This window comes from Marmota marmota, unplaced genomic scaffold (genome assembly GCF_001458135.2).
Source record: "Marmota marmota marmota unplaced genomic scaffold, marMar, whole genome shotgun sequence".
Taxonomy (NCBI): Eukaryota; Metazoa; Chordata; class Mammalia; order Rodentia; family Sciuridae; genus Marmota; species Marmota marmota.
In genome coordinates this window covers 45,399,822-45,415,968 of record NW_026000005.1, presented here as the reverse complement: position 1 = coordinate 45,415,968, position 16,147 = coordinate 45,399,822, and the positions used below count along the sequence as shown (strand labels likewise).

The window sequence follows — 16,147 nt, the reverse complement described above, 5'->3', positions numbered from 1 at the left end:
TAAAATGCCATACGAGTCCAATAACAAGGACTTAGACTTTTCACTCTTTCCTGCAAATATCTGATGGGTGGCTTAAAGTAGGATTAAAGACCTGGCATCTCTGCCTCCATTTTACGTCTGTCTCCTTTGCTCTGAGTCTGAGTCACCCTGGATTCCAGGAAAAACAGATCTGCTAGATAAACATCTTAGGATGAGCTTCAGCTAACCCTCAGGCACCAGCAACTTTCTTATCCATACCAGACCTTGCCTGAACAGACCCGAGATAACTACAGCAAGACCACACCTGATCAAGGTCACCGCTTAGAGAGCTGCACTAAACCTCAGCCAGGAAAACCCCCAATGCTTGCCCTCCTTCCCCTGTATATGCAACCTCACAGTCATTGGCAGCCCATGGAGGACAGGACGAGTCCCACTCTTTTCTCAGGGTAGCTTCCCTGGTTGAAGTTCCTTTCATGCGTGTGGGGGCAGGGTAATAAAGTATTTCCTTTCATGCTTTTTCAGCATTACCTTTTCTGCTTGGTTCTTGGGCTTGTAGCCAGACCTGATACGTTGGATTCCCAGAGTCAGGCCTCTGGCGCAGTAATAATACTATAGCTGTCATTTTATTTTTTTGAACTTTATTTATGTGAGCCAGGTGTACTAGCACATGCCTATAATCCCAGCGACTCTGGAGGTTGAGGCAGGAGGATTGAAAATTCAAGTCAGCCTCAGCAATTTTGCAAGGCCCTAACAACCAACTGAGACCCTGTCTCAAAATAAAAAACAAAAGGGTTAGTGATGTGATTCAATCCTCAATACAAAAAATAATTAATTAATTAAAGATGTGCTGAGCGCAGTGGCGCATGCCTGTAATCCCAGTGGCTTGGGAGGCTGAGACAGGAGAATCGTGGATTCAAAGCTAACCTTAGCAACAGTGAGGCGCTAAGCAACTCGGTGAGACCCTGTCTCTAACTAAAATACAAAATAGGGTTGGGGATGTGGCTCAGTGTCCCGGAATTCATCCCCAGTACCTTCCCTCAAAAAAACAGAGGGCTAAGGATATAACTCTGTGCTTGACTACCATGTACAAGGCCCTGGGTTTAAAAAAAAAAAAATACACACACACACACACATATACAAACACACACACACATATATATACACACAGATATGTATATATAAATAAATGAATATATACATATATAATTTTTAAGTATAAAAGAGGGCTACAGATGTACAGATGTAGTGTTGTGGAGGAGTGTTTGCCTAGTATGTGTGAGGCCCTAAGTTCAATCCCCAGCAACACACACACACACACACACACACACACTCATACTTAAAAAAAAAAAAAGTGTAAAAAAGCTGGGTACTATGGTGCATGCCTGTCATCCTAGCAACTCAGGACTCAGAACTGAGGCAGGAGGATCCCAAGTTGGAGGCCAGCATTAATAACTTGGTGAGATGCTCAGCCACTTACCAAGAACCTGTCTCAAAATTATTATCATCATCATTATCATTATCATCATCATCATCATTATCTCTATTATTTTGGCACTAGGGATTGAACCCAAGTGCTTAACTACTTAGCCACATCCCAGGCCCTCTTTATTTTTTATTTTGAGACAGGGTCTCACTAGGTTGCTTATAGCCTTGCTAAGTTGCTGAGGTTGGCTTTGAACCTGGGATCCTCCTGCCTCAGTCTCCTGAGTTACTGGATGCATCACCACACCCTGCCTCAAAATTAAAAATAATTTTAAAAAAGTACTGGGAGGGCTGGGTTGTAGCTCAGTGGTAGAGTTTGCCTAGCATGTGTGAGGTACTGGGTTCAATTCTGAGCACCACCTATAAATAAATAAACACAATAAAGATCCATCAACAACTAAAAACACATATAAAAATAATTTTTAAAAAAGTACTGGGAATGTAGCTCAGTGCTAAATAGCCCTGAGTTAAATCCCCAGTACAAATAAAAATTTAAAAGAGTTTGATCTACATTTTTCAGTTTACTTTATTTCAGCTTTAAAAATACTTGATTTTGTTAGATTTGCAATTATGCCTCATTTGATTTTGGAAGCACTTGAGAAAATCAACTATGTTACACTTTTGTGAATATAGATTGAAACGAGGGAGAATGTCTCCAGGGCCTAACTGGGTATCGAACTCGGGGCCTTCAGCATGCCAAACACATGCTCTAGTACCGAGTTACACACTCAGCCCTCACGTGAGATTAAGAATATCCATTTAGCTATAAAGGATTTGGGAATCAGTATATGGCCTTTAGAAAAACTAAAATTGATTCATGACTCATGCCTAATAGAACAAAGATCTGCATGTGAAGAAATGAGACCATACAAGTACTAGAAGGAAAAACAGTAAATTCCTTTATTACCTTTCTGTGTATCAAAATCTAAAAACCATAAGAGATTGATAAATTTGTCTGCATAAGTATACAAAAACTTTGCACAGCCAAATCTCCAGAAGCCTATAGAGAAATGTTTAAAGCAGCTCTGTTCATAACAGCACCAAATTTGAAACACCCAAAATATCCATCAATTATTAAATGGATATAGGACAGTCATATAATGAATTATTCAACAATGAAAAGAAATACTAGCAGGGCATGGTAGTGGACTCCTTTAAATTCCCCTGGGGAGGCTAAGGCAGGAGGATCTACGTTCAAAACCAGCCTGGGCAACTTAGGGAGATCCTGTCTCAAAATATAAAACAAGGTCAAGGTGTGCAACTTAGTGGTAGAGAGTCCCTGGGTTCAATACCAGTACTGCAAAAAAAGAAAGAAAGAGACACTGATGCATGTAATAACATGGTTAAACCTCAAAAGCTTTTCCACTGCTGGGACTAAAGGATCCATCCAGAACAACTGTAACCGAAGAAGGATTTATTTAAGGGCTCATGGTTTCAGAGATTTTAATCCATAGACAGCAGTCTCCATTCCTTGGGGTTCAAGGTAAGGCTGAACATCATGGTGGAAGAGTGTGGTGGAGGGAAGCAGCTCACATCATGATCAGTAAGCAGAGAGAGACTCTACTGGCCAGATACAAATATATACCCAAAGCCCAGGCCCCTAAGGAACCACTTCCTCCAGCTATACCCTCCACTTCAGCTACCACTCAGTTAATGCCTATCAGGGGATTAAGTCACTGATTGTGTTAGGACTCTTATAACCTGATCATTTATCCTCTGAACCTTCTTGCATTGTCTCACATGTGAGGTTTGGGGGGACATCTCATATCTAATCCATAACAAGCATTATGTTAAGTAAAAGGAAAGTTCTGGGGGCTGGGTGTATGGCTCAGTAATAGAGTGCTTGTCTAATATATTAGAGGTCCCGAGTTCAATTCCTAACACTAAAGAAAAAAACAGAACAAAACAAAACAAAAAAGTGGCTGTTTTCCATATGATTCCATTTGGGTATACTGAAAAAAAGATAAAACAGAAATCAGGTCAGGGATACCAAGACAGATAGGAGGGAAGACTGACCACAAAGGGACGTGAGGGCACTTTCAGATTAATGGAAATATTATATTATCTTGATTATAATGATGGGATACGTTTGTCAAATTCATGGGCTCTGAAAAGGGTAATTTTTCCTGTAGCAAAAGTGTAGCTCAATAAATTTTTCAGGGTCTTGAACATGTGGGGCAAGCACTCTACCTAGGAGTAACATCCCCCACCTGATCACAAGTTAGAAGCCAGCCTGGGCAACTTGGCACGAACCTGTCTCAAAATAAAATAAAAGGGGCTAGGTATGTAGCTCAGTGGTAAAGTCCTTTCCTAACACATGCAAGGCCCTGAGTTAAACCACACACACACACAAAAAAAGTAACATACATAGTCTTTATTCCTAATATACTAATTCATATTATATTGATAATATCAGTAAGTTAGAAATGGATATGGGAAAAATACACCCCATTACTATAGTTCAAAACCACAAAATACCAAAAATAATGTGAGGGTTATAAAACCCAACAAAACCAGCACGATGGCACACACCTGCATTCCCAGCTACTCAGGAGGCTGAGACAGGAGGATCACAGATTTGAGGCCAGGCTAGGCAACTTAATAAGACTATGTCTCAAATTAAAAACGAGAAAGGATGGAGGGCGGTGGGGGAGCTGCGGTTGTAGTGCCATGGTTGAGTGCTTGCCTAGCATGGTGAGGCACTGGGTTCAGTTCTCAGCACTGCATATAAATAAATAAAATAAAGGTCCATTAATAACTAAAAAATATTTATTTATTTATTTATTTATTTAAATAATCATTCTTTTTTTTTTTTTTAAAGAGAGAGAGTGAGAATTTTTTAATATTTATTTTTTAGTTTTCGGCGGACACAACATCTTTGTTTGTATGTGGTGCTGAGGATCGAACCCGGGCCACACGCATGCCAGGCGAGCGCGCTACTGCTTGAGCCACATCCCCAGCCCTCTAAAAAATATTAAAAAAAAAAGTTTTGGGGGATTGGGGTTGTGGCTAGTGGTAGAGCTCTTGTCTCACATGTGGGGGGATCTGGGTTTGATCTTCAGCACCACATAAATAAATAAAATAAAGGCATTGTTCCCATCTGCAAAAAAAAAAAAAGACTGCTCAGTGGCGAAATGTTCAAGCCCTGGCACTGGGAAAACAACAACAGTAAATAAATGAACAGTGGTGACAAGATAAGCCATACATCACAACAAATAATTTGAACCCCTACCATTCACAACATGTAAGAGTAAATTCTAAGTCAGGTGTGGTAGTGCATGCCTGTAATCTCAGTGACTTGGGAGGCTGAGGCAGGAGGATCTCAAGTTCCAGGCCAGCCTCAGCAACTTAGTGAGACCTGTCTCAAAAAATAAAAGGACTGGGGACGTAGCTCAGTGGTGGACGTAGCTCAGGACAAAAAAAAAAAAAAAAAAAAAAAAAAGAAGAAGGAAAAGAGAGAAAAAAAAATCGTGTTCCTTTCTATTTAGGCTCAGTTGGAATTAAGCAAAATCATGTGTAAGCATTCAACAAAGTCATGGTCACGCGATCCACACGTTACTGACATCGCCACACCTCCACCTATCCCTCACTGCAGGTTCAGCCCTTGTTTCTGTCCCTGGACTGCAATTTTAATGTTAGCTCCCTCAGGTGGCTCTTGGTGGCTCCCGGTGGTACTGAAGCAACAAGCCCAGTTTTATTTCTCCTGAGGCAAATTGGTGTAAAACTGCCTCCAGTTGGCTGCTGTCCAGCGTCTCCTGTTCTTCAGAGACCAGTTTTTCAAAGTGTGGTCTGTGAAAAGCATTTTCCCAAATCCCTCGCCCAGTCCCTCTGCAGCTCGCTGGGCCCGGCTCCACCCTGCTTCACCGACCCCACTATGCCTTAGTCAGCAAGAGCCCTTCAGTGGTTTAACAGGAAACAGTCATTCATTCAACCAGTACTTACTGAGTGTCCACCAAGGCCACATAGTGCTTTAGGTGCCAGGGAGACAGCAGTGCAGAAAATAAAAACGCACAGTCCCAGGGGAGCTCCCGGTCCAGTAGCAGAGACCATGTAGGTTTGGTTGATTGGCTGGTTGGCTGGTGCCGGGGATTGGATGCAGAGGTGCTCCATCACCAAGCTACACTCCAGCCCTTTTTATTTTTTATTATGATGCCGGGTCTCACTAAGTTGGGCCGGCTGGCCTTGAACTTGCTATCCTCTTGGCTCAGTTTCTGGAGTCACTGGGGTTACAGGCAAACACCAATGTGCCCCACTATTTTTTTGTTGTTGTTGGTGTTGGGGTCCCAGAGCCTGGTGCATGCCAAGAACTCACTTTATCACCCAAGCCCTGCCTGATTCTCTTCCTTATCATCCTTATCTCAGTGTTATTCAATCACCCAATCACCCAAGACAGAAACCTTCAGTCACCAATGAGTTCAACTCCTAAGTCCCCTTTGAATCCACCCCTTCTCTCTCTCTCTCTCTCTCTCTCTTCAGTACTGTGGTACTGGGGATCAAACTCAGTCACTCTACCACTGAGCTACATCCTAAGTCCTTTTTATTTTTGATTTTGAGACAGGGTCTCATTAAATTGTCAGCTGGCTTGAAACTTGAGATCCTCCTGCTTCAGCCTCCCTGAGTTTCTGGGATTATAGGCATGTACCACTGGTGCCCAGCTCTGATTAAGGACCTTAAATCTCTTCCCCTTGGACAGCTACAAAGGTTTTCTGTTCTCTCCACCCATTGATTCAACCTCCTGGAAGTTGTCCTTCATATAGCTGCTGCCAAAGTCCTTGTAAAACACCAACATGTGAGCCCTGGGTTCCACCCCCCAGAACCACAAAAATAAATAAATAAATAAATAATTGAAGAAAACATCAACGTATTTATAATCACCATCTGGGGAGGCTGAGGCAGGAGGATGTCCAGTTCAAGTCCAGCCTGCACAATTTAGTGAGACCCTGTCTCTAAACAAAAAATAGGGGTGGGGTGGGAAAATGGCTCTGTGGTAACATCATAGAGACTCTGAGTTCAAATTCCCGCATCAACAAAAATAAATAAACAGGGATCAGGATAGAGCTCAGTGCCTTTATAACTGAGTTCAATACCCAGTACTGGGGAGAAGAAAAATACAAAAGCACTCCTGGAGAGGGCAACTGTCTTATTTATCTCTGCATGTCCCAACATCTGCCATAAAAGCCAATTATATGAATGAATGTAAACCTCATTCATATATTAGTGACTCATAGTTCAGGAAAGTGAGGTTCAGAGGGTGAGTTTCACTGAACAAGGTCACACAGCTAACGAGATTCTAATTTAGATCTAACACCAAAACTCAAGCTACTCCACTTATACTGAGGCAGAACAGAAGAAATGAAAATAAGTAGAAAGGAGACATAAAGGAAGGACAAGGAAATAAAATTGTAATTCAGAATTTCCACATCCTTTTCTAGGCCTGTAAGTCTCTAAGTCAGTCTCTCTCTCAGCCCTGTCACTTCCAAAGTTTCTGGGAAATCTGTAAATTATGCACTGATAATTAACCCCACCCTACAAACAGACTAAGTAAAGAGAGACACAATATTTTGAGAAACCCCCATAATCTCAGGGACTTCCCAGTGTTATCTATGGTTCAGATAATGAAGACCTGTAGCCTAAGGATCCTGAGAATAACCACCTTGAACAGTCCTGAGACCACCTGATATCAACCCTGCATACCCTCCCACGCCTGCCCTTCACTAAGTTTCCTTAAAAGAAGAGCTGGGGGGGCTGGGGATATGGCTTAAGTGGTAGTGAGCTAGCCTGGCATGTGTGTGGCCCGGGTTCGATCCTCAGCACCACATACAAAACAAAGATGTTGTGTCCGCCAATAGTCGGACATAAGTGACTATCTCCCAGATTAACAAGTGAATTACACGTCCAACAGAGAACATGTGGAATGTAGCCTTTGAATCACCTGTTTAAAAGCCTTCTGTTCCTGCTGATGGGCAGAATCACAGCCTTTGGGACAGGAGTCCCCTGTGTTTCTCCTCTGCTAGCAAAACAATAAACCTCCTTTTTCCCTTTTCTCAAAACTGTGTCCTTGTTATTGGATTGGCATTGGGGACAAGGACAAAGCTTTCGGTAACACTTCTCCCATTTTGTCTTCTTCAGTTCATTGGCTCTTCCCCTTGGTCTTAAACACACTCAGACTTCTCTGATTCCTCCCAGCTTTATGGTCACACCCATCTCTCTCTCTCTTTTTTTTTTTGGTATGGGAGATTGTATGTGGAGCGCTTAACCACTGAACCACATCCCCAACCCCCACCCCTGCCCTTTTAACAAAATCTTTTGTTTAGAGTTAGGGTCTCACTGAGTTGCTTAGGGCCTTGCTAAATTGCTGAGGCTGGCTTTAAACTTGCTATACACCTGCCTCAGCCTCAGAGCCACTGGGATTACATGTGTGGGCCACCAGCTCATACTCATCTTTATTTTACTTCTCTGCAGCATTATTTTTTATTTCAATTTTTTGCATGGTGCTGGGGATTGAACCCTGGGCCTTGCACGTGCTAGGCAAGAGCTCTATAGCTGAGCCACATCCGCAGTCCTTCTCGACATTTGACACTTTCATTTTCTGGGTTCTTTTGGGATCTATTCCCAGGTTTTCTTTTTTTTTTGTATTGGGAATTGAACTCAAGGGCACTTAACCACTGAGCCACATCCCCAGCCCACTTTATTTTTTGTTTTGAGACAGAGTTTCCTTAAGTGGAAGACCTCCCTAACTTACTGAGACTTGACTGTATTCCTTGTGGCTTTGAAACTTACATGTTCCTTTTTCCCAAGCTTCTTCTCCCTGATCTTCTTTTCCTTGATGTCCTTCCTGATCTCTCCTCCCTAATCTCGTTTTCTCTGAATCACCTCATTAGAAGACCCCTGTTCCTGCTGATAGGCAGAATCACAGCCTCTGTGACAGGAGTCCTCTGTGTTTTTCCTTTGCTAGCAAAGCAATAAAACATTTTCCTTTTTCTCAAGACCTTGTCTTCATTATTGGATTGGCAATGAGGATCGAGCTTTTGGTTACAAGGCTGGCCTTGAATTTGCAAACCTCCTGCCTCAGGCTCCCGAAGTCCTGGGATTACAGGTGTGAGTCACCATGCCTGGCAGGTTCCCAGTTTTTCAAGGTCCTGCTCTCTAAGGATTCCTGGCCAACAGTGCAGTGGTTCACTCTGGGACTGAGGCATGAAGATCATAAACTCAAGGCCAGGCTGGTAAACTCAGCAAGACCCTGTCTGAAAATAAAAAATAAAAAGGGCTGGGGCTGGGACTCATTGGTGGGGAACCTGAGGGTTCAATCCCCAGTAGGTATGGGAAAGGCTTAGAATCCCTTTTTTACATCCAGTAGGGACTTCAATATCTCACACTCCACCTAAGCTCATTGGTATGTACGAAGAGCTTTACCCAGTGGGCATGGAGCCCCCCAAATCAAAACTATTTGCTTAACTTTCTGTCATCAGAAAGCCTCCAAAGCCATTTTTCTTAGTGTTTCATTTTTATCTTTGCAGTACTGAGGATCAAATCCAGGGGTGCTTTACCACTGAGTTACAACCCTAGACCTTTTTACTTTGAGACACAACCTGGCTACAATGCCCAGGCCAGCCTGGAACTTGAGATCCTCCTGCCTCAGCCTCTGGCCTGCCAGCTTCCTCCAGGGTTCTCACTCTGAGCTCGCTCAATCTGGTGTGGTCTGATCTGGAAAAACAGCCTCCACCAGTATGACCTGTGGGTCTGTGGTCCAGCCAGTATGAGGATATAGGCTTCCTTAAGTTGGAATAAGTAATTTCCTTGAATGGAGTGGCCAAGACTGCCTCTCAATGAAAGAGACCATGCTAGTTCTTTGTACATAAAATTATAAAATCCTTTTAAAAATAGTCATAATCATGCATTTATGTATACATTTACCCTAAAATTCCAAAAGAAAAAAAAATTGGAATGACTGAGAAATTTTTGTTATAAAGTTACCATAGAAGTGTTTTTTTCTGGGCTGGGGATGTGGCTCAAGTGGTAGTGCGCTCGCCTGGCATGCGTGCGGCCCGGGTTCAATCCTCAGCACCACATACAAAACAAAGATGTTGTGTCCGCCAAAAACTAAAAAATTAATATAAAATTCTCTCTCTCTTTAAAAAAAAAATTTAAAGAACTGTTTTTTTTTCTGAGAATGAGTAAAGATTATTTTCTAAGTGAAATTTAGTTTTTTAATCATTTTTAATTGTATTAATTACATTTAAAAAAATGAAGACTAATTCAGTCACATCTGTTTTCCAAGCAGACAAGGAGCTACACTAATGGGCCAAATAACCCTTGCCCATTGCTTTTCTCCTTTCCTGAAATGCTAAGTGAGGACAGGTGCTGAGAAAACCAGTGTGATAAAAGTGAAGAAATTATCATGCAGAGCTGCTTAAATAGCCATAAAAGAGGAAGATTAAGTTCCACAAAAGGGCTAAAAATGTTGCAGGTTGGGCTTCAGATTTCTAACCAACTAGCAGGCAATCCCTCATGTAACACAGGGGGATGACATACTATTATAGAATTTTAAAACCTGGAAGTACTGGGGTAAACAGATCTCTAAGTAAACAGACTTGAGTAAGTAGCCTTATCTCTGTGTCCTACAACTAGATTTCCATTGAATTACTATGAATTGTGTAAATGCAGCTTATCTCTTTTTATTTCTTTTCTTTTCTTTTTTCTTTTTTTTTTGGTGTTCCTGGGGATTGAACCCTGAACCTCATAAATACAAGACAAGCTCTGAGCTACGTGACCAGCCTATTGAGACAGGGTCTTACAAAGTTGCCCGTGCTGGCCTTGAAGTTGTGGTCCTTCTGCCTCCACCTCCTGAGCAGGGATTACAGATGTAAGCCACAGTGCCCAGTCCATCTCATTTCTTCATGAAGATTTTTGTAATAAAAAATAGGTCAAACCTTAAAAATACCTACATATACATGAAAAACAATAAATGACCATAAGTAGGGGTAGGGGGAAAAACTGCCTAGAGTTACTTTGTGGTCAAGGCCTGTGATATTATGATAATATTCTTAGGTTGTCGTCTGTGATTCCTGGGGCTCATAATTGCTTCTCCAAGGCTGGCCATGGAAAATCGACTTCCTCTTCCCTACATAGAAATGGTAAGTAGTCCCCAGCTTTCTGTCTTGCAGCTGGCAGTAAAGAATTCTCTGATCTTGGGACTGGGGAAGGAGTTCAGTGGAGCACCTGGTTGGTATGCAGGAGGCCCAGGGTCTGATCCTCAGCTCCAAAGTAATAAGAATTTTAAAATTATCTGATTTACCTTGTCTGACAGTTGTTCCAAAGACTCTCATGTTGCAAGGAGTCCTGTCTCCTATCCAGGAAGAAGGAAGAGTGGCCAAGAAGAATCTGCCCTGGCCCCTCTAGGTTAGATTACACCCTTGGTGTCCATCACATTTCTACACAGTTGTCCATCTTCAGTCATGCTAAGGTAATGGAATTTTCTTAACACTCAAAAGCACAGCAGGCAGAGCACTACTGAATGGCTGAACACTTGGAGCTTCTTGGCAGGTCGTAGGTCCAGGATAGGGAAGCCCCACACCGCTCCCCGGTACCTTGCCTTAGGCATCTCTTCATCCCTATACTTTATTTACTTTAGTACTGAGGATTGAACCCAGGCCTGCTTTACCACTGAGCTGCATCTTCATTCTTCTAATTTTAAATATTGAGACATGGACTAGCTAAATTGCTGAGGGTCACACTAAATTACTAAGGCTGGCCTCAGACTTGAGATCCTTCTACCTCAGCCTCCTTTGTCTCTGAGATCACAGGCTTGTGCCACTGTGCCTGGCTCATCTGTATCTTTTCAAAGGTAACAACTCAGGAGGCTGAGACAGGAGGATCTCAAGTAAAAGGCCAGCCTCAGCAACTTAGGCTTTCAACAACTTAGTGAGACTCTGTCTCAAAATAAAAAATTAAAAGGGCTAGGGATGTAGCTCAGTGGTAAATTGCTCCTGAGTTCAATCCCTAGTAGCCACCCCTCCACACACAAAATAAATAAATAAATAAATAAATAAAAAGTTTAAAAAGATAAAAAAAATAAATAAATAAACTGGTATTCCAAGACTCAAGAGGTGGAGGCAGGAGGATTGCAAGTTCAAATCCAGCCTCAGCAAATTAGTGAAGCCCTAGCAACTTAGTGAGACCCTGTCTCAAAATTAAAACAAAATTTAAAAGGGCTGGGGATGTGACTCAATGGTAAAGCCCCTGGGTTCAATCCCCAGGACCAAAGCATAAAATAAACTGGCAAATGTATTACCCTGAGTCCCCTATAGCAAATTAACAGAACTCAAGGAGTTGGCTGGTCAGAGGCCCAGGTAAGACAACCTGGGGCTTGTAACAGGCATCTAAAGTGCAGGAGGCAGGCGGTCATGGGAATTGAGCCCTCAACTGGTGGGATCTGAGCCATCTGTGGGGGAAAAACCCCACATAACTGTTTCAGATCACTGAAGTGACCTGTGTTGTCAAAGTATGGTTGGTGAAAATGAGTCTGAGTTGGTTCTTCCTTTCACATCTTCAGAGCCCATCTTTTTTTTTTTTTTTTTTTGCTTATTTTTGTTGTGCTGGGGATCAAACCCAGAGCCTAGCACATTCTAGGAAAGCACTCTACCACTGAGCTATACCTGCAGCCCCCAAAACACTTTTATTCTATAGTTTATTTAGAAGTCCATTGCTTAATTTCAACCTGTGATTTTTTAATGTATCTTTTTGTTACAGATTTCTAGTTTAATTTCATTGTGATTAGTAACTGTATTCTGTATGATTTTAAACTTTAGAAATGTTTCAAGTTTTGCTTAATGGCCCATTATATGGCTCTTTTCTAAATGTTGAATGTGCTCCTGAATATGTATCTTGCAATTATTAGTTACAGTGTTTTTCTGTGTGCATCAACTAGGTCAATTTTGTTAATTTCATTTTCAGATGGTCTTTCTTATTGATGTTTTTTTAGCTTGTTCTATCAAATACTAAGAGGTATGTTAAAACCACCAAAATGTGATCATGAATTTGTTAATTCTTTTAATTCTGTGAAATTTTTCTCTATGTATTTTGAAGTTATATTATTAAGTAAATGTTTTGTGTTTTCTTGATGGATTGATCCCTTTCATTATTATTAAATGCTTTCTCTTATTGCTTACTGGTTCTCCTTGCCTTTTTAAGACAGCAGCAACCACAGTGCTTTGTTGGGTAGAGTTTGCATTTCTAACTTGCTCTGTCCTTCAATTTCTTTTTCCTGACATTTGTAGTGTATCTGTGGTAAACATTGATATTTNCATTTTTTTTTTTTTTTTTTTTTTTTTCAATTTTATTTAAATATTTATTTTTTAGTTATAGGTGGGCACAATATTTTATTATTTTATTTTTATGTGGTGCTGAGGATCGAACCCAGTGCCTCATGCCTGCTACAAGAAAGCTCTACTACTGAGCCCCAGCCCCAGCCCAGCCATTTTATTTTTATTTTGAGAAAGAGTCTTGCTAAATTGCAGAGGCTGGCCTTAAACTTGCAATCCTCCTGCCTCAGCCTCCCCAGTCACTGGATTATAGCAGTACTTAACCATGCCTGGCTTTGGGCTTCCTCTTTATGGTGTGATGGATACCCAAGTCCTAGTCATTGCGTTTGCATTCCAGACAGCAAGGAGAAAGGTACAAATAAGGATCCAACTTTCAAAAATGCCTTTGGGAGGTCACACTCACCACCTCCACTGACACCCTATTGACTGGAATTTAGTCATGTGACTAAATGAAGCTTCAATGGAGGCTGAAAAAGCAGTTGCTTTGTTTGTATACTCTGAATTCCATGTGTTCAGCCAAAAGTTGGGTGATCTTTCAAGTATAGAAAAGGAAAATTAGATAGTGGGGGCTACTAATGGTTTCTGCCACAGAAGGCAGTACCAATTAACACCCCTGTGGCCACCTTACAGGAGAAAATCCTCTCCCATGAATTTACAACACTTTTATCCGCAGGCAAACACCCCATATTATTTTAAATGCATTTCATCACTTACAAGGAAAAATATTTAGCCTATCCTCAAATAATTTGCGTATCTTATGATACCAGTATTGATGTATAGTTCCTCCCCAAAAGAAAAAAAGAACGTGCACATGTCATCACAAAATGTGAATCACAACCAATTTCTACTAATTTCACTTTCTTTACATCACTTGACATTCTTTTCATCTCCATGGTTCTCCAGAGGATTGTGGCAAAATCTTTTTAAGAAGACTGTCTTCAAACTTGAACCAGCTGGCCTAGCCTCACACAGCAGCTAAGACCTCTTGCTAAGCTGCTGATGTGGGCGTCATCTTTCTGTATTCTCCATGGCCGAAATCCTGGGGTGGTGTGCAAGGCCCCGTGTGACCCCAGCCACCTCTTCAGCATATCTCACACTAGCACCGGACTGTGCCCCACATTTCAGCACGTTGCCTACTTCCATCACCACAGAATTCAGTGATGGCTTAAAGGACTTCTGCTTAGAATTGATCCTTCTATACCCTCCTTTCCTTGGAAAACATCTATTCCATTTTTTAAAGACTCAGATCCTGTAGTCACATCCCACATATGATCTTTCCTGACCCACTTCCTTGCTTTTGACATTTCTTTCAAAATATTCCAACAAACAGGACCAATATTTACCAATTCAGCATCCACTTACTGACTCACACTGTGCTCAGCACTGTGCTAACAGCTGGACTCATGACGGGTGTGAGCTGAACAGAGGCTGTAGCTCTTGAGCCTTCAGTCCTCACACTTTCCATTAATCAAAGCTAACTTCCATTCATCATGTCTGTTTGCTAGAAAAGAAATCCTCGCTCCCCTATCAGTCTCTTCTTAGCATCTCTTAGCCTGTTCCAGATCGTGTCAAGAGACATCCAAACATTCATTTATTCTTACTTTTATGACTCCATGTTTTATAATCAAGTCACTGGATTTTAAGAAGAATTGGGCATAACTTTTATTTGTCCTGTTATTTCCTACATTTTCTCCTCAAACTCATCCCTGAAAAAGGCCATGCTAAGCGGCTTCCTGGCAATGAAAAAGGCAAATCAGGATAGCCAAGCAAAGATCAGGGAAAGGATGAGCCTAGTGGAGAGTGGCAGAAGTAAAGGATGAATGAAGGACAGAGATGACACTGGGTGACATTCTTATGGGGAAAAGCTACACCCCCAGCCTTTTTTTTTAAAGTTTTTTGGTACCGGGGGATTGAACTTAGGGCACTTAACCACTGAGCCACATCCCCAGCCCAATTTTGCATTTTATTTAGAGACAGGGTCTCACTGAGTTGCTTAGTGCCTCGCTGTTACAGAGGCTGGCCTTGAACTCTTGATTCTCCTATCTCAGCCTCTTGAGCCGCTAGGATTACAGGTGCACACCACCATACCCAGCAGCCCCAGCATTTTTATTTTTTATTTTGAGGCAAGCTCTCACTAAATTGCAGCTACTATCCTTGAATTTATGATCCTCCTGCCTTAGCCTCCTGATTTGCAGGGATTACAGACATATGTCAGTGCACCCAGCAAGAACCTTATTTCTGTGGGGTTCCACTGCAAGATTTCTAATTGTGTTTTACTTTTCATCTTCCCATTTCCAGTTTCTTTTATTGTTTATCCCAAATAAGAATGATCCTGACTAAAAAGTATTCAGGATGGAGATGGGCATGGTGGTACACACCTGTAATCCCTGTTTTAGTGAGCTATGTCACTGCTATGACTAAAAGACCTGACAAGAATAATTTTAAGAAGGAAAAGTTTATCTGGGGGCTCACGGTTTCAGAGGTCTCAGTCCATTTTCAGCTGGCTCCATCCTCGGGGCTCAAGGTGAGGCAGAATATCCTGGCGAGAGAGTGTGGTGAAGGGAAGTGGCTCAGGACACCACACCAGGGAGCAGAGAAAGTCTAAGCTCAATTTACCAAATAGTACCCCAGAGGCTTGCCCCAGTGGTCTCCTCTCTCCACACCCTACCTGCCTGCAGTTAGCACTCAGTTAATCCCTGGCAGGGGTTATTTTACTGACTGGGTGACGCCTCTTATAACTCAATCATTTCATCTCTAAACCTTCTTGCTTTGTCTCACACATGGCTTTTGGGGGACACCTCATATTGAAACCAGAACCCTCAGGGACTTGGGAGGCTGTGACAGAAGGATGGCAAATTCAAGGTCAGCCTTGTGTTTTAGTCAGCTTTTAGTCACCGCTGTGACCAAAAGACCTGACAAGAACAATTAGAAAAGTAAAAGTTTATTTTGGGGCTCCCAGTTTCAGAGATCTAAGTCCATAAAAGGCCAGCTCCATTCTTTGGGGCTCCAGAGGAGGCAGAACATCATGATGGAAGAGTGTGGCAGAGAAGAGACATTGGGAACAGGGCACCAGGAAGCACAGAGAGCTCTGCTCAGTAAGGACAAAATATAAACCCCAAAGGCATGCCTCCAGGGGCCGCCTCCTCCAGCCACACCCCACCTGCCTACAGCCAGTATTTAGTTACTCCCTATTTCAGCATGAATTTACTGATTAGGTTAAGACTCTCAGAACCTAATTGCTTCACCTCTAAACTTTCTTGTATTGTCTCATACATGAGCTTTTGGGGGACACCTAATATTGAAACCATAAGACCTGGGCAACTTAGGAACACCATGTCCAAAAAAAAAAAAAAAATAAAGAAGAA

The 16,147-nt window shown here is 42.0% G+C and overlaps 1 protein-coding gene across 2 annotated transcripts in view; it reads right to left on the bottom strand.

Annotated features, from left to right (window-relative positions):
* Fbxo36 (F-box protein 36) overlaps positions 1–16,147 on the bottom strand; it is a 71,963-nt gene that overhangs the window by 43,092 nt on the left and 12,724 nt on the right. Inside the window, exon 1 of one of the 2 annotated variants that reach the window (XM_048808699.1) lies at positions 5,404–7,724. The exons of the other annotated variant lie outside the window; for it this stretch is intronic. Coding sequence (XP_048664656.1) covers positions 5,404–5,571 — 168 coding nt within the window. The 5' untranslated portion in view covers positions 5,572–7,724. Of the gene's footprint in view, positions 1–5,403; positions 7,725–16,147 lie in introns of those variants that run through there. 2 annotated transcript variants of the gene reach the window in all.